This window comes from Vigna angularis, chromosome 8 (assembly GCF_016808095.1).
Source record: "Vigna angularis cultivar LongXiaoDou No.4 chromosome 8, ASM1680809v1, whole genome shotgun sequence".
Taxonomy (NCBI): domain Eukaryota; kingdom Viridiplantae; phylum Streptophyta; class Magnoliopsida; order Fabales; family Fabaceae; genus Vigna; species Vigna angularis.
The window spans coordinates 10,274,031-10,292,923 of NC_068977.1; the positions used below are offsets into that span (position 1 = coordinate 10,274,031).

Here is an 18,893-nt window from a genome sequence, read left to right on the forward strand (position 1 = left end):
TTTTACCAAGTGATTTGTTTTCGTTTGCACTCAAAGTTCACCAAATGCATTGGTAATTATCAAGAGAACATCATAAAACTGACTTGAAAAAGTAAAATTTACATTTATTTATTTATATATATATATATATATATATTAATTGGTTTTATTGTTGTAATTTGAGATAATATCTTTAGAATCTTCCTAATTAGAGGAAATAAATACATAATCTTTTATTTTATTTTATTTTCTTAGATTTTCTAATTTCCCTATTTCCCGTTTTAGGAGAATTAGATTATTACAAATAGAGGGTATGATAATGTATTTTTCATGATTGAGAATAATAAATTAGTTTTATTTTTCACATGGTATCAGAGCTTGTCTGATCCGCTTCCGCTGTCTTTGTTGTCTACCGGTGGTCGGCCGTCATGGCCGCCGACGGCCCCCTAAAAGTCTCTTTTTTAACATATGTTTTTAATGGGTTCCAATTGCCCTAGTCAAGTTCTTCTTAGAATTCTAGCCTTTCTCCAATATTACCAAATACATTTGTTTTTTTTATAACAGCTACACACAGTTGTGTTGTACTTCCAATTAAAATCTGACCTAGCTATAAGCTATACTTCCAGATTTTAATCTGACCTAGCTATAAGCTATACTTCCAGAGTTCAATCTGACCTAGCTATAAGTTATACTTCCATAGAGTTGAATTTGACCTAGCTATATGCTATACTTCCAGAATTTATCTCAGAATGGGTATTTTAAGTAATGCCCAATCTTTTTTGGCATTCTCATTGGTTGTCAATCAAAGACCGAAAGTCTCTTCTTCAGGGAACCACTGTCGTTGGCTGCCATTGCCTTCACTGATAATTACGTTGTGCACCACTGTCGTCCTTCATCCGCCTCCGACCACCGTCTACTGGCCACCGTCGCAATTTTGACCGGTGACCAGCGGATCTGGATCGTCTCTTCGAGCGACTGCCAACCGCGCCGGTTCCGATGGCTACTTCTCATTCATGCGCCGCCACGAGCGCCAAATCAGTCCGATAGTCGTCGCCGGCCACCGTCACACTTATGTCCGATGACCAGTGGATCTGGACCGCCTCCTTGAGCGATGGCCAACCCCGCCGGAGTCAAGACCAAACTCCGCTCAACGCGCCTCCACACGCTGCCTTTCTTCAGCTGGTCTCGGATGCGTGTTTGTCACGCGCCGCCTTCTCGGTGTCGGCATCAAACCACGCCGCTGCCTGTCGTCTCGACGAAGCTTCCTCTCTCTGTTCTAACCCTCCATAGCAACCATTGTTGTCATCTTCGTTTTCTTCACAACATCTCTGTCTTCTCACCGCACGCTTCCGCATCGCCGGACCTCCTTCTCATTTTTGTGTTCTGGTTTGGTGCATCTGGTTACTGCATTCTAGTTTCTGTCACCACCAATGGGTTTTGCTATCACCAATGGGTTCTCACTTCGTTTCTGTTTCTCAAGCAACCATGCTTCGTTCCGCTGCTACCATAGTCGGCGTCGGCGGAGTCAGTTGCCGTCACCGCAGTCAGTTGTTATAACCTCTACAGTTTGTCGTTGCCACCTCAATAAGTTGCCGCATTTTCTTTGGTCAAGATTAAGAGTGTCTCATGAAAGTGCACTAGCGGTCGTTTTGCTGTTTGTAGTGAGGGAAAATATTTTTCAGCCCCTGCAGAGAACTTCTTTCTTGGGCTAGAGTTTAGCCCGTACTTCTTGTGATACAGTGTTAAGTATCACCATTTAGGAGTAGTCCAGCAGAGATCTTTGGACCTTCAACTTGTCTTTGGCCTTTTGATGCCATCATAAGTCCTAATTTTTGCTGTTTTTGGTTTCTACCAATGCCTTATTGTAACAGCTCACTGAGAGTTGTTCTATGAAACCGTCGACTGGTTTAGCTCGTTCGATGTTAGGGGTTTCAGATTTGTCCTCAAGTATGGGATCGGTTCTTACCAGTTCTTCCACCTTCACGTTCTGTCATTGACATGCATATTTCGTTCAGTCGTGAGGGGAAGAAAAGTTTCAGCCGCTGTAGGGTGGTTAAGTCCCTACAGGTTTGTTGCTGTTAGCCGCTGTAGGGCAGTTCAGTTCTTGCAGGTTTGTTGTTGTTCAGGGCAGTTAAGTCCCTGAAGGTCTATTGCTGTTTAGGGCAGTTAAGTCCCTAAAGGTTCGTTGTTGTTAGGGCAATTAAGTCCCTTAAAGTTTTCTTGTTGTTCGCCACTATTGATGGCAATCCAGTCCCTACAGTTTGTTGCTGTTCGCTACTGGAGGCCCTTCATTTGTTCTTGTAGTTTGTTGTTGTTTGCTGCTACAAGTCATCATCCATTTTTGATGGAAATCTCTCTCGTCCATTGTTGTCCAAGTTGAAGTTTCATGGTGCTAGTTCGCGCTCGTCCATTGCTGTTCAATTTGGTTTATTGACGTTCTCTACAATTGAGTTTGACTATTCCAAGCTTGGTTCATACAATCTTGTATGATCCAGCTTGAGGGGGAGTGTTGTAATTTGAGATAATATCTTTAGAATCTTCCTAATTAGAGGAAATAGATACATAATCTTTTATTTTATTTTATTTTCCTAGATTTCCTAGTTTCCCTATTTCCCTTTTTAGGAGAATTAGATTATTACAAATAGAGGGTATGCGAATGTATTTTTCATGATTGAGAATAATAAATCAGTTTTATTTTCCACACTTATCTCTAGTTAATGAGACTTTTAACACATCTTCCTCATGATGAGGTATTTACATGTTAAACGTGAGACTAAACATTAATGGATAGTCTGATAGCAACTCAACAAATATCAAATTTTTCTAAGATAAGTTCTAAACCATGACTATGATACCATGTTGAATATAATAAAACAAGGTATATGATCGATCTCCTTAGTGTAAAAAATACACATAGGATAATGTATTTATAATAATGAGAATGTGGACTAAGCCTAAATACAAATGAATATGTACAAATAACATAATTAACATAGGTATTATGTTTCCTTAATTAACATAAAACACAATATTTCCAACACTCCCCTCAAGATGATACATATAAATTGTATGTACTAAGTTTGTTACAAATATAATCAATTCTTGGTCTCCATAAAGACTTAGTGAAAATATATGTTAATTGATCATTTGAGTTGACAAACTCAGTCTTAATGTCTCCAAATACAATCTTCTCTCGAATAAAATGACAATCAATTTCAATGTATTTGATCTCATGAAAAATAAGATTAGAACTAATATGAAAAGCAGCTTGATTGTCGCATATAAATGTCATTTGATTGATGTCTCTAAGTTGTAACTATCTAAGCAATTGCTTAAACCAAGTTCACAAGTGGTTGAGGCAATAACTCTATATTATGCTTGTGACTAGATCTTGTCATAACACTTTGTTTCTTACTATTCCAAGAGATTAAGTTACCACCAATGAAGACAAAATACCCGGAAGTAGACCTTCTATTAGAAGGAGATCCTGCCTAATCAACATATGAGTAGCAAAGAACTTTTGTATGATTAATGGAACCATATAACAAACCTTTTCTAGGACATCCTTTAATGTACTTTAATATACAGATGATTGCATTTCAATGATCTTCACTTAGGAAATTGAGAAATTAGCTCATCACTCTAACTACAAAGGAAATGTCAGAACGAGTAATTGTAAGATAATTTAATTTCCCAACCAATCTTCTATACTACTTCAGACCTAAACTAGGCTTTCATTGATTTGGTAGGAGTTTGGTATTAGCATATATGAGTGTGTCAACAAATTTTGAATTTATCAATCCAGTTTCCTCGAAAATATCCAATGCATACTTCTTTTAAGATATAACAATATCATCGTTGGATTGTGCTACCTCAATACCAAAAAAATATTTGAGTTTGTCAAGATCTTTGGTCATAGTGGTTATTTCCTATAAGAACAATGTCATCAACATACATTATCAAGTAAACATATCCAACACTTGAGTGACGGTAAAAGACTAAATGGTCTACCTTATTCCAAGTTGTTAAATATAGGAAAAAATATGTATGTAATTAATCTCCCTTGTGTTGAATATAAGCATATGGTACTCTATTTATAATAGAAGAAATATGGGCTAAGCTCAAAATACAAATAAAGAATAGTAACAAACTAACTAAAGATAAAAGATAAAGATAAAATATGTATCTAAGATATCTAATAACATAATATATGTAACACAAGTCATAGCAAATTGTTGAACAATGTTGCTATATTTTCCAAACCAGACCTTAGAAGATTGTTTTAGACCATATAAAATTTGCGGAGACCACATATCAATCCAGAAGACTCTCTTGAGCAATAAAACTAGAGGTTGCTCCATATAAATCTCTTCCTACAAAGCTCCATTAAGGAAAAAAATTTGATATCTAGTTGATAAAGAAACCATTGTTGAAGAACAAATCACCCTTTACTTTATTCTTAAAACTAATATCTCATACAAAAATCCATTCATATTCATACATGTTTGTATTCATCCACATTTAGAGATACTACATGCAAAAACAACTATAGCCATCATACATCAACATGCATGTTACTACATATTCATATTCATCAACAAATTCATCAAACATCCCTCATCATGTGTAAAATAGAAAGCTTTTTAGTGGAAATCTTGCTTGGGCGAGATGTCTATCACTTGAGTGACACTTTAACAGAGACAATAAAGAGCCACTGGAGTTTTCTCGCTTAAGCGATAGATCTGTCGCTTGGGCGACAACTTGACAAAAACAAAAAATAAATGCAATGGCATTATAGCCTAAGCGAAAAGCCACTTGCTTGAGCGAGAAAGAGTCTCGTCTAAGTAAAAATATGTCGTTTGGGCAAGAACTCGATAAAGAGCAAAGTGAAATTTTGAATTATTGTCATCTGGCTTCGGTTAGGCGAAAATAATAGGATTTCACCCTATTCTCAACATCTTGCAACAAATTTGGAACATTTCAACAATTTGCGGTGGTGGAGATGTTGGGTTTCATTTGCAATTTGTGGTCTTTAACTTTTTGATTTGTAGGTTCGAACTCACAGTGGGGCTTCATATGGAAGAGGCACAAAATGGATCGTTAGGGTTTAGTTGTGACTTTTGTTGGGAGTGTGAGGAAATAGTGACTGATAGATGTTTTTACGATGGTTTGTGGTTGCATTGTTGGCGGCTTTACATTTGGTTTAGGTATGGAGGTTCTTGCGGCACAGTGTGTGATTTAGGATTTTTCACAGGTTGCTCGTGAGGTTGCAGATTGTGATTTGCGATTTGCTCGAAGAAGATGTTCATTGTCTCACGATAGTGGTACGAATATGTAGTATGAGGAAGAAAATGATAGTGTGTTGTAGGAACGTAATAATAGGAAAGAAAGTTTGGTAATCGATGATGAGACGAGTGAATGATGTTAGAAAAAAGATGAGATGATGTGACAACCACATCATTCACAAATGGTTCACGTAAACAATATGTATTTAGATATTATAAGAGAAAATGATGAAATTAAACAAAAATTACAAAAATTGAGATAATTTTAAATAAAATTAACAAACATAAAAATAAAAATACTTATTAAATAAAAATAAATATATTTATTAATATATGCATATAGTTCTCTTTTTCTTCGTTAAGTCCCACTTACGCTCACATGGGACTCACCTCATGTGATTCGTGCATAATCATCTATAACGTTGGGAAACGGGCACGTGCCCTTTCATAATTCAGTTACAGTCACTGCCATTATTACATCATGTGATTCTTCCTTCTTCTTTTTTCAGCTTTATGAAACATCCTTTTATTTATTTATTTGCACCTAAATTATCAATGTCTTTTAACTGTTTTTTTAGGTAACTCAAACTATGTTAGGGTTTTAGTTAATTCACTCAAAAGGTAAAATTTTAAAAGTTTATTCTCAGATGATGTTAAAATCTTTACATTAATTTAAAATATAATAAATTTATTATATATAAGTAGTTTAAATCTCTTCTTTAATAATATATCTTCATAAAATATTTTTGATATCGCAAGATAAATGTAGAATATTTTTAGGTGAGAAATATATAAAGTATACTAAAATTAAAAAGGTTTATATATATATATATATATATATATATATATATATATATATATATATATATATATATATATATATATATATATATAAAGAGATGTTCGGTATAAAGTTTGAAAAGTGTTTTTATTCGTTTTATTAGTTGATTTTATAAAATTAAATTAGATTTAAAATATTTTTTTAAATAGTGTCAGACTTATCTGAATCTATTATAATAAAATTTATTATTTTTTATCTATTGTATTATGAGCTGCCTACAAATATCTAGTTTAGTAATTATACTAAATATATATATATATATATATATATATATATATATATATATATATATATATATATATATATATATATATATATATATATATATATATATATTTATCATAAGAAAGTGTGTTAGACATCTCAAAATAACTAAAAATAAAACATAGATTACAATATAATTAAATACAAATTTTATAAAATTGAATTAAATAAAAATAATTTTTTTTTCATTTTGACATAGACATTCCAGTTATATAACACACTTTAATTTTGACATTACCAACGTTGGGTAATGTTGCAACCACTGGTTGTTCAACCTGTTAGGTCTTCTCCTTCACTCATTCTTGTTTCTTCCCACTGCTACCAACATGTCAATGGAATAGCTTCTCGGGTTCAACAAAACAAATATCAATACGAATTGAAGTTTCACCAAATTCAAACAATTAAGAAAAAAAGAATTACATACTAACAAATTACTCATTTTTTATATGATAATGAATGTCCAAAAGTTTCGCATAATTTAAAAGCAAGTTAAAATCAACAATACTTCAAATGTTTAATTATAAGGAGACTTGTTTCAATATTAAAAAAATACAAAAGAAAGATTTGTTCCACATGAAAGGATATAAAAAAAAATTAGTATACAAATTTAGTGTCAAATAAATTTATTTGAAAATTTTATTTTGTTTCAAAATTTTCAAAAGTTCCATTTTTAATTCAAACGCCAATAACGATAAAAGAAGTTTGTTTTCGTTACTTTTTTTTGAACGTGGTATATTTTAAGATGTTGAAAACATTTTTTGTTAAATTTTGAATAGTTAAATTAAAGTTTTAATTTAGAGGTATTTAGTAGATTCGTCATAAAATTGAGGAACTTAAATTTTAGATGTTTGGATGACCATTTGCTAAATTAATTTTGAATGAAATTTATTTTGCGATCTTCATTTTAATCAAATTTATTTTTTAAGTAAAATGAACGATTGATTCTTACTCTCAAAAGCAAGTTAACAATAAAACTTAATACATCATTTTTCCAAAAACGTAAAAGTTACTTACAATTGTTTTAACCATAAATCAATTCTAAAATTAATCATATAAAAAAAATCAATTCTAAAATTAATCATATAAAAAAAATCAATTCTAAAGTTACCGTTGATTTGGATTCAAGTTTTGAATGTCGCTTTCTTTCATTTTCATGTCAAATTCATATAAAAATTAAAAGTTATAAATCCTTGCTTCAATTTGAACAGATTAAAAACTCTAAACCGTATTCAGACTCAACGAATTCTCAAATATAAAATCAAATCCCATTATAACTATTATTTATTTCAACTTGATTTTGGAGAATTAAGCTTAAATCCAAACACACACAGTTTTTAATAAATTTGAACTAATAGTTAAAAATATATACAATAAACAATTAATTTTATGCAATTGAAATAAACTTTACACTAAAATATAATTATATATCATTAGTAATAGAAATATAACTTTTAATTCTTCCCTATAACAATCTTGGACCAGATTTTACCTATTTTTTCACTGTGTTAGATTAGTAAAAAAACTTAAAACACTATCATTTGTAAATTTTAACTTAACTTTTACAACAATCATAACAAAAATAATAAAATGAAATTAATCTCATTTTAGACATTATCATTAAAAGTGCGAGGCTCCTCTTCTTGCAAACACCTTTGAGTGGGCCCCACAGTCTGGAAACTAAAAGATTGAAGATTGCAGCACACTTCACTTTTTATAATATGTTAAAGTTGTCTGCTTTCCAACACAACCAACCATGCTTTCTGATTTGAATTTCAAATTTGAATGTACCCACAAACAAACGGTCACATACATAAAAAATATATAACACTAATACTAATAATGCTAATACTAACAAAGGGAATCATAATAATAATGCAGTAAAGTTTGGATCTTTTGAGGTTTGGACGTTGCAGTGAAACATGGGAGACTCGACTTGTCTCATGCAGCAACCGTTCTGCTATGCTTCAGGCATTTCCAATGAAGCCAACGAGGTCAGTTCATGCAGCACTCACTTCTGTTTTCCGGAATATGCATTGTTGGATTCTTAATTCCCTCAAATAACTTCCATATTTTTTAAATCTTTTTCATACTCTTTTACTTGGGCATGAATGCACTGCGTGATACAGTAGAATGAAAGAAAAAAAATATTGCATTTTCAAAAGGGTTGTGAGTTGGGTTATAATTGATTGAAGCTTTGTATTTTGGTCTGTTGTTGGGTGCAATTAATCAAGAGGAGATTTTTCTTTTCTATGTTGAATGAAGGTTGATCTTGAAAAAACTGTGAAACTTGTGCGTTTCAGAACAACCCAATTCATGCACTTGGGCAGTCGATTTCGTTTGGGAGGTTCATGTCAGAGTCCCTGGCATGGGAGAAGTGGTCTAGTTTCTCCCACAACCGCTATGTGGAGGAAGCAGAGAGGTACTCAAGACCTGGTTCTGTTGCACAGAAGAAGGCTTTCTTTGAAGCTCACTACAAGAAACTTGCTGCTCAGAAGGCTGCTGCATTGCTTGAGCAGGCAAACAAAGGGGCACAAAACAATGCCACTGGACCAGAAGAGGGAGTAAATGACAATGACAATGTCACTCATCCAAATGACAATGACACTGTCAGTCATCAAAATGACAATGACACTGTCACTCATAATTCACAAACAAGTCCAAATTCTGAAATGGTTATCGAGGTAGAGCAAGATGCAAAGGTTTTGACTGTTACACCTGAAAGTGTCAAGGTAGAGGGAACTGAGGCAGTGATGGAAGAAGTTGCTGTTGTAGGAAATTCAATGGAGGTTGAATTGCAAAACCAGCTTGAAGATCTTGATGATGCACAGAGGGAGAAAAATGTAACTGTAACACCAATTTTGACACCACTAGTAAAGGTTATATGTTAATTAATTTCCTGGAATCTTTTTCTTTTGAAATTTTGAGGTCATAACACTGACTTGTTATTGCAGCAGGTCTCTATCTCTGATCAGGAAGTTTTGGCTGATGTGGGCAGGAAGAAACCCCCAGTTTCTTCCTTCAAGTTGTCATCAAAGGTTAATGGAACCTCCAAGTTCACCTCTACACCTGTCAAGTCCACAGCTGCTATCCCTTACAAAAAAGAAAACATTGTTTCACCAATGAGCATAAAACCTGCAAATGGAACCTCCAAGTTCACCACTACACCTGTTAAACCCACAGCAGCTACTTCTTTCAAAAGAGATAACATTGCTTCACCAATTAATAGACCTTCCAAGTTCACCGCTACACCTATTAAGTCCACTGCTGCTATTTCTTTCAGAAGAGATAATATTGTTACACCAGTGAACAATATGCCTGTTGGATTAAGCACTGTAGATAAAAAGAGATCTACTCCAAGATCAGTTAACTTTACACCCATTAGGGAACTTAATAGGTTGACTGCATCAGTCATGAGAAAGTTTGAAAGTACCAGAGCTGGTGCTGGTCCTTCCAGGGCTTCAAAGGATAACTTGACTCCTATAAGAACTCCAACTATGGTATTTCAGCCATTTTTGCTTCTTTTGAAATTTTCACCCAATTCCAAGCCTCCTACTTTCATTTTGTCATGCTCATTCATGTTGCAATGTCTGTCAAGGATGCTAAAGTGAGTCATTTTCCAATTGCAGGCTTCCAAGGAGATTCAAAAGCATTCTTCATTGACCCCATTAACTGAAAAGAAAAGGTACATGATTTTTAACATGTTTAATTATAATTCTAATGTGAAACTGTTTAATTTCAGTTTTTTCTAGCTGTTTGGCATCCTTTATTGAGTATGCAAATTTGTAAAATTTTAGGAACAAAACACCTCTTGATTTATCTTCAGCACCACGCAGCCATACGGGTGGCCCTAAATGGAGCTTTCTTTCTGGAGAGTAAGTTATCTCCACTTGGAGGCTTTTGTTTCCTAAGTTATTGATTGGGAAGGTCTAATAATGTATTATTTGCATGCAGAAACAGAATGAAGTCTCCACTTATATCATCCCCTTTCAGCTTGAGGACAGAAGAAAGGGCTGCCAGAAGAAAGAAGGCAAAACTAATAACCTTATTTTTCTCTTATATTCAGCTGATTTTGAGACTTTGGATATTAAAGTACTTATCTTCATCAATTTTAGAAACTCGAAGAAAAATTCAATGCTAATGAAGCACAAAAAGTGCAGTTGCAGACCAAACACAAGGTGGGTGACGAGTAAAACTAATACTAATCGAAACATTGTTGTGAGAATTATGTTACCTTAAGTCAATTAATTATACCCAATCCTCTTATTTGCAGGACAAAACAGAGACTGAGATTATTAGAAAACTACGCCAAAGCTTTTGCTTCAAAGCAAGGCCACTACCTGATTTTTATAAGGAAAGGAAAATATCGAAGAGTGAGACAAAAAAGGTATTTTTCTGAAATTGTTAACAATTACAATGACCATTTGCATTTCAGGACAATGCAGAGAATTCTAGGGTTAGGGGTGATTTTTTTATTTAAGGCAATATATTGTTTTTACTTTGGTTACTGTTTTCTCTGTTTCCTACACACTTTTGTTTTCTTCAAAAATAAAATATATACTTTGTTTTAACTGCTATGCAAACTTTCGAAATTAAAACAGTGTTTATTTGTCGTTTTCATAATTAGATGTAAAAATAAAAGATAAAAACAATGAAGATTTTCAAGACCAGATAAATCCAAATCCATGTTATTGGTGAGCAAATTTTCAGTAATCTTACCTACTCCTTTGGCAGTTCTCTCTTATATATTTATTCTTTTGCTTAAATACCTTATAGTCCTATAAAATAAATGAGTTTTAATTTCAGTGTATTTTTTTTATTCCTCTAACTTTAGAAATCACTACTTTTTGACTCTAGTATGACACTAGTATTATATGACTATTCCCAATAGTAAATACTAATATTATAATATAATTTCAGCCTAAGATATTTCAAAAAATTCTGAATATCTATAAAATAATTGTTATTTATTTATCAAGAATTATAAATAGTGATTTAAAAGTTCAGAAAGATGAAGAAAAAAGACTACATTTTATAAGTACTAAAATTACAATTCATATATCTCAAAGACTATCTCAAATTTTTTAACAATGAAAACAACAAATTTTCTTAATGAAATTAAAATCCGTTAAATTTACAAAACTTTCTTTAAAACTTTTCCTTAGAACTTTCTGATTACTTTACTAATAGCTAAAATTTCAAAGGTTGCCTTTCAGGACCAGCTGACACGTTCTGAAATACCTAAGGATGGAAGGAAACCCACTCCCACAATGGCAGAAAGCAAAACTTATTTTCCTCCCAACAGACCAATATTGAAAACCAATGGCACTAAGCATTTGCAGGGAAAGAGTGGTCGCACCTTGACTCATCCTCTAACTTCAACTTCCCACATAATTCCAACTCATGAGAATGCATCACCAAATATTCAGCATGGATACCTGCATTCTAGAAACTACAAATATTAACCACGTTCATTGCAAATTAACCATGGGAGGAAAGATTAGTGCAGACTTGTAAATGTATGATGATGGGATTGTATTGTATCAAGTTAGTTTAGACCTAATGATCATAAGTATGACCCTTGTTGCACTCCTGGTATATAGCAACATCGGTCATTACTGTTCTTCTGACATGTATTCCTTTTTCTATTTCCACCCTCACAATTGTTGAGCAATTCATTATTTTAAAATGTATTAAAAGTTTTGTAGAAGTCACACTCAAGCTGTGTAGCTAAATCTTCCTGCTCTAATATTAGAAATATTAGAAATAAAAATACTAAATGAGAATCATATAACTGGAATGGCAAATTAGTTTATAATCAAGAAATAATCAAGAAATAATCACCAAAGGAAGGATATGCCGACAGTCGCCAATTCTCAGTAACAAAATGGACAAAATAAATAATGGCCCTGTTTTGATTAAATTCTTGAAAAAACTATTTTTTTACAAAATTGTGCAGCAAATTTGTTGTAACAATTTATCAAGAAATATGCATGATCATGTATGGTGTGCACTATAGTCTCAAATATAAATAAGAGAAAAAATATTTATGTCAATTAAGAAAGTTAGTTTACATTATTTATTTCTACTAACCTCAACCACGTTTAAAAACCACCCCTTTTCCCTAAACTTCTCTTCAATGAAATTTGATATACATAAAATTTGATATACATATAAATGAAGCCTAAATTAAATGAAGGATATTGTGCAGATAATAATATCATTAAATACAGTGAATTATTTGAGACCAATCATTTATGGAAACTTATTTGCTTATTTCAAAATCAGAGGGTGTGTTTCTGAATTAGTTCTTTGACTTAGAAACTAACCTTTCAGGAAGATGTTCTACATCTGTCAGATAAGACTAATACTTTACATAGGCTGCCTGTTCTACCATGGTTACAAAACGGCACCCTTGGCTAATATAAACCCTTCAATTTACAATTTAAAATTTTGTCCATAAAGTTCGGAGGTCAAACTCTAGCATCTTTTGTCCATCTCTTTAATATGTACCGAGATGGAACAATCCTTATGTTCACATAGTCAAGAACTTTTAATGCATGGCAGCATAATATCCCCACGTACTCAAATTTCATACAGCTACAACTGATTGTCTCATCAGAAGAATCAAATGTAACAGAATACTCCCGTGCATGTTCATATACGCTAACTTTATAATTATAAAATGATCCATTTTCAGTGCAATGCTTTATCACTAGATTCAAACATGCTTCATATTCTTTCTGAAATAACTCAAATATCTTTGGTGTGTATGGAGCTCTTGCATGCTTTAACGTAATGATATCCCCCAGCAACGGTGGCATACGCTGGTTCATGTCATAATTGGCTTCTAATTCCTTGTAGTGCCAATCAGTAACAAGCTTAACAAGATACTTGAAAAGTGGAAGAATGTCGGAGTCATGCTTTAGGTACCTTTTCAGGTTGCCAGTAAGATTTTGTCTCAGTAGCATGCTTTCTATGTCAGCACAAAAATATTGTCTTCCATATGCTATAGCCCATCGATGTCTACTTCCAAATATTTGTTGCAACCATTCATTTTCCCAAAGATTATATTTGTCCAGGAGAGTATTCCATTCATTAACAAAATAATCCTCCTCCTCGTGATGAAAAAGGCAGCTTCTTAAATCATTTACAAAAGAATCAGATCCAGCAGAAACATGACTCAGATGCTTGAGGGCATCTTGATAGACATGCCATACACAAACTCGATGATTTGTTTGGGGTAGTATGACATTGATTGCTTCAGCAGTTACAACATCTAGATCTGTAAGTATCGTCTTTGGCTTTCTTCCAGACATTGCCTCAAGGAAAACTATAAACAGCCACTTCAAAGATTCTACAGATTCATTCTGAAGAAGTGCAACCCCAAAGATAGTCATTTGCTGGTGATTATTTATACCAAGGAATGGAACAAATGGCCAGGAGTCCTTATAGTATTTATAACTGCTATCAAAACAAACAACATCACCAAAATCAGTGTAAGCTATAATCATCTTTGTATCAGCCCAAAATATATTAGTTATTTGATCATCAGCATCAAACTGGAATGCGTAAAAGAAAGAATGATTCTTTCTTTGCTTGATTTGGAAGTGAAGCTTAATCTTTTCAATTTCTCCCTCCACTTTGCTAGAACATTTGAAAGGTAGTTTATATTCATGGTTCACGGGATCATAATCCAGACGAGCCTTGCAATTGGTTTCAGAGGTTGATGTAGGCAGCACGTTGGATCCATCCACTATGTTCTTTTCAATTTGAGTAGCAGTTAACCCCTTTTGTTGTGATCTTAACATGTGCACTCTACATGCAGCAACAAGTTCATGATTATGCTTTTCCTCAAAGTGAGTAACATAATACATACCATCAGGTTGGCGAGAAATAACCATTTGGGCCAAACATCCAATTCTAGTATCCTTCCGAGGTTTCTTTGTATTCATATCTTGTTTGTCTTTCTGCCGAAAACCTTCTCTGAAGCAAGTAAATCGTCGAGATGCCACAGCACCATCAATTTTACTCCTATTTACATAATCTTTTCTTACACTGAAACCTACTCGTCCAGCATATGTATTATAAAATTCATATGCATGCTTGTCTGAGTCGAATCCCATTCCCAGTTTTGGTGTCTCATCCAACCCGGATACAGTTAAGTTTGCTTCAATAGCTTGAGCAAAACTCAATTTTTTCTGTGATGGTAACATATGAGCAGTACAGGGTTTTACAAACTCATGATTGTGCTCAGTTTCAAAATGAGTGACCTGAAATTTTCCATTCGGCTGACGAGCAATAGTCATGTGTGCCAAGCAACCAGTTCTTGTTTCCTGCTGAAATTTCCTCAAGTATGTACCATTTTTGTTTGGCCGATAACCCTGTCTGTGGCAGGTGTATCTTCTGGATACCACTGCACCATTTATCCTACTTTTGTTGACAAAATCCTTTCTTATGCTAAAACCTTTCAGGACAGCATACATGCTATAACATTTGTAAGCATTATCTTCTGATTCAAACTCCATACCAATCTTTGGAGCCACATATATTTCGTTCTCATTTTTCACTTCAGTACTCGGACAGGGGTTCTCGCACAACTCTCCACTACTGACATTATCAATATGAAATTTGTCATCATGGAAAATATTTGATGTCTGGCATTCATCATTAATTTTAATATGACTATGGTCAACAGCACAAACATTTGGACGTGTACACTCATTCTCAGTGTCAATGACCTTAATAGTGTCTTCTACAGAAGAATCACAGGGGTTCCTAGTTTGACTCTCTTGCCCCAAAACCACCTCGGCAGATATTGGACATTCATTTTCTGCATCTTCCAGGGGATGCCTTTCTATATCAGGTTCGGTACCCTCCATCAACCTGTGTTCAAAATATACACAAGGAAAACAAGTAAGGGGAAATACTACAGCAGATCCCAAGACAGACTGCGAAACACACACATTAATAGTGTGTTTAGGTTGTGAAGAGGTGAGAAAAAACCAATTTTAATTTAATGGGAAGCAGCTGGTTTTGGGGTATCTACTGTAACTTTGAAGGTATCCAAATACAAAATTTCAAATTAGATCAGAACAAAACATGACATACAATCTCTAGGCTACAGGTTATGAGGGCAAAACACTTGAAAAGTTTTAAATCATAGTTATGAATCCTGGATAGCAGTGAGTAGCACCCAAACCCGAAAACCCAAGGGTGGAACAGATGTTATAAATATTATAATTGTTGAAAATAGTACATTGTAGATGAAATAGGTATAAAATATATAAATACACAAAATGCCAGAAATTTTAAAACGTCTAAAATTAAAGACAATTTTAGACCACCAAACATGGAAGACATACAAAAGAGAAAACAACAAAGAACAAAGATGAAAGACATCTGTAAAGGCCAAAAGAATCTCAGTCTCAGATAAAGAACAGAGCACTGTCAAAGGGAGAGAAGTAAATGTTGCTGCTGAAGGCATGGGTTGTCTCAAAACCAGAGAGCATCACCAAAGAATGTCAGAGATGGCACCAAAGAGCTGATGTGATTCAATGAAAACCAGGGTTTCATTCAAACCCTTTGATTCAATCAAACAGCATATGGTCGCACATATGTTCATTTACATCACTTTACATTTTTCTTCTCCAGAGGGAAAACGGTGAGAAAAAAAAAGGAAAGTAAAAAATGGAACAACGTAATTTTAACATGGGTTTTGACATTTGTTATTCATTAACAGATTGGACCGTGTTGATATGACTTGAATTAGGATGTGGTAAGAATTCGGTGAGTTAAATACTCAGCTCAGCTGATGTATGTTTCATAAATATGAAAAAGAGAATAGTACATTTCAAGGAAAAGTTATATGCGATAACATAATATCCTTATGCAAGGTGCATACAGCTAAAAGACAGCTCTATAAAAGTTGTACAATACAATAAACAATTATAATTTTAACACTCTCCCTCAAGTTGGAGCATATAAATTATAAGCACTAAGCTTGAAACATATAAACTCAATTCTAGGCCCTTCAAAGACTCAATGAGAATGACTACAAATTGGTCTTAGAACTGATAACAATGTTCTGTACTAATTTAATTAGGAATAGAGACCTGATTGTTGCATGATACTGAGTATCAAAACCTAAATGCTTCATTTGGAAATCTAATAATAGGTGGAAACAAATGCAATTGAATCGGGATATTTAATGATGAAATAAAATAAAATTACAACAAATGTTAGACAGAAGCAAATACAGTGTGTTGTTGACAATAAGACAAGATTGCGGTCTTATTACAGGAGAAGGTTTGAAAACAATAACTTAGAATATAGTTGTAAGGTAGTTTTTACATCTTAGTGTTTGCTAACCGTTAGGCTAGAACCCTTTTTTATAGGAAGTTTAGGAGAAAATGGGGGATGTTTGACAGCGAATTGAGTTTTGTAACTAGAATAATCTAATGGGAAGGAGAGTGCTCCTTTGTATCTTTTGTTGTGTGATTGGTGAAATTAGAGAAATTCAGATTTACTCTACTTTGTTTTCTCTGAAAATAGTGTTGATTCATAACATCTATTGGGTTATTTAATGAAGTGAAGGAAAATTTTCATTTCATTGTTTGGGAAATAAATGACATCATAAGAAGATTAGTAAACAATAAGTTCATTCAATCTCGTATACTCCTCCCACCCACATTAAGAAGCAGGACAATATTGAATGGGATGAGATGAGGTAGATTCCATTTTATTCCAAGCAATTTAAACTTCCAAACAATACAAACTACTGTTATTCCATCATCCCTTTCCATAATGTAAACATAGTCATAAAGTTCAATTTGCATCATAGTAAAACCGTTTTGCATCGTTATCCAATGATGTTTTGACAATATTTCACTTTGCAAGATTAAAAATTCAGGAAATATAGACAAATAGAAGTTGAAAATGATACAAACAGTCACTTTAATTCATGAAAGAACCAACCCAGCAGAGGCTACTAATTCAGGTAATTAATCATAAACAATTGGGGAAACAAGATATTACTCAAACGGCAGTCCTGAAAACTTGCACTACCCACTCTCTCAACACTCTGTTTAAGTTCATTTCATATCACAAACACATAAAAAACAAAATATGGAAGACTTCAATCAACCGCTTAAAGATACACACACCAAATGTGAGCACTAGTGAGAGAACAACCTTTTAGGGTACCCAAAGCAATGAACAAAATCATCAATCACAAACAAACTTGAATAGGGATAAGATTAGCATGAAAGAAAAAAATAAAAGAATTAGAAAAAGAACAAAGAAGAGAAAATTAGATTCAATTAATGGCACTGAAAATGAGCTTAAGTCAAATTGCTGTAATAAATTGCATTGGTTTCTGTGTTAATAATTGCATTAATGATGAAAAACAATTAAGATGCATAAAAGAGAAAGCATAGAGAGTGTGAAAGAGATTGGAACCTAACCTAAAGAATTTGAAGAACAGTTGGAATTAATAGGACTTAAAATAATTCAGAGCAGTTCCCGCGGTTATCGTCAAAAAACGAAAAGGAGAAAGCGAGCAATTGTTCTCTCTTCAGTTTCTTGTTCACAAGCTCAGAAAAACTTATTACACATGTAGAGTCTTGTTTGAATATTCTCTATTTTTATGTTTAGTGTTTTACATGGCTGGATTAATTACTTTGTAAAACTTAGAAATAATTAATTTAATTAATTATACTAAATTTATCAATAATTATGCTATTATAAGATCAGTTTTTCTAGTATGTGTGGCTACTAAATTATAAAAATTATTAAAAACTATTTTTTATATATTTATCTGGTGAGAAAAGAATTTATATATTTATAACTTTTATACTACTTATTTCTCAGTTTTAACCCTCTTTTCTTACTATTTCTAATTTATCACATTTGGTATAATTTCTAATTAATTGACTGTTTAAAAAAAATGTAAAGATATATAAAATTTAAACTTTAGAAAAATATATTATCGATCAGTCATATAAAATTTAAACTTTAGAAAGATATAGATATTTTATATTTAAAAATTATATATGATTATCATATTATCGATCAGTCATATATTATTAACGATAAAATTGATATCTTATTTTATACATACATATATATATATATATATATATATATATATATATATATATATATATATAAAATTATATAAATCATAATAGAAATTATATCAATTAGCATAAATTCAGACATTTTGGTGTTTGTGTATGATTTTTAAATAATATGTTTATGTAAATTCTCAAATTCAGTTAATTTAATTTATAAAAATAAGATGAGATGCTAAAAATGTTTTAAAAAAAATATAAAAATGTATAAAATTTAAACTATAGAAAAATATATTAAACTTTTGATATAGATATTTTATATTTAAAAATTATTTTAACTTTACATTGAAAGAAATGTCATATATGATTATCATATTATGAGATCAGTGTGATATACAAAATTTTGTTCTTTATTAAAGATCAAATTGATATTTTTTTTTATTTTACATATTA

At 32.6% G+C, this 18,893-nt stretch overlaps 2 protein-coding genes across 7 annotated transcripts; one reads left to right on the forward strand and one right to left on the reverse strand.

Annotated features, from left to right (window-relative positions):
• Nucleotides 1-8,224: 8,224 nt before the first annotated feature.
• On the forward strand, nt 8,225-11,996 carry LOC108343930 (protein WVD2-like 4). 4 transcript variants are annotated; one of them, XM_017582381.2, is made up of 9 exons: nt 8,225-8,360; nt 8,670-9,245; nt 9,321-9,866; nt 9,996-10,051; nt 10,164-10,241; nt 10,321-10,396; nt 10,482-10,544; nt 10,640-10,753; nt 11,571-11,996. In XM_017582381.2, exons 1-9 carry the CDS (start codon nt 8,289-8,291, stop codon nt 11,829-11,831), a joined length of 1,842 nt encoding a protein of 613 aa, XP_017437870.1. In that variant the 5' UTR covers nt 8,225-8,288; the 3' UTR covers nt 11,832-11,996. The 4 variants fall into 4 exon arrangements, with proteins under 4 accessions (XP_017437870.1, XP_017437872.1, XP_052722864.1 ...); XM_017582383.2 differs by having other exon boundaries at nt 11,583-11,996; XM_052866904.1 differs by having other exon boundaries at nt 10,327-10,396.
• On the reverse strand, nt 9,864-17,965 carry LOC108344447 (protein FAR1-RELATED SEQUENCE 5). 3 transcript variants are annotated; one of them, XM_052866902.1, is made up of 4 exons: nt 17,832-17,965; nt 12,696-15,252; nt 11,726-11,804; nt 9,864-10,038 (listed from the first exon to the last, which is right to left on the reverse strand). In XM_052866902.1, exon 2 carries the CDS (start codon nt 15,246-15,248, stop codon nt 12,840-12,842), a length of 2,409 nt encoding a protein of 802 aa, XP_052722862.1. In that variant the 5' UTR covers nt 15,249-15,252; nt 17,832-17,965; the 3' UTR covers nt 9,864-10,038; nt 11,726-11,804; nt 12,696-12,839. The 3 variants fall into 3 exon arrangements, with proteins under 3 accessions (XP_052722862.1, XP_052722863.1, XP_017438380.2); XM_052866903.1 differs by lacking the exon at nt 9,864-10,038 and having other exon boundaries at nt 11,672-11,804; nt 13,300-15,252; XM_017582891.2 differs by lacking the exon at nt 9,864-10,038 and having other exon boundaries at nt 11,678-11,804.
• Nucleotides 17,966-18,893: the final 928 nt, after the last annotated feature.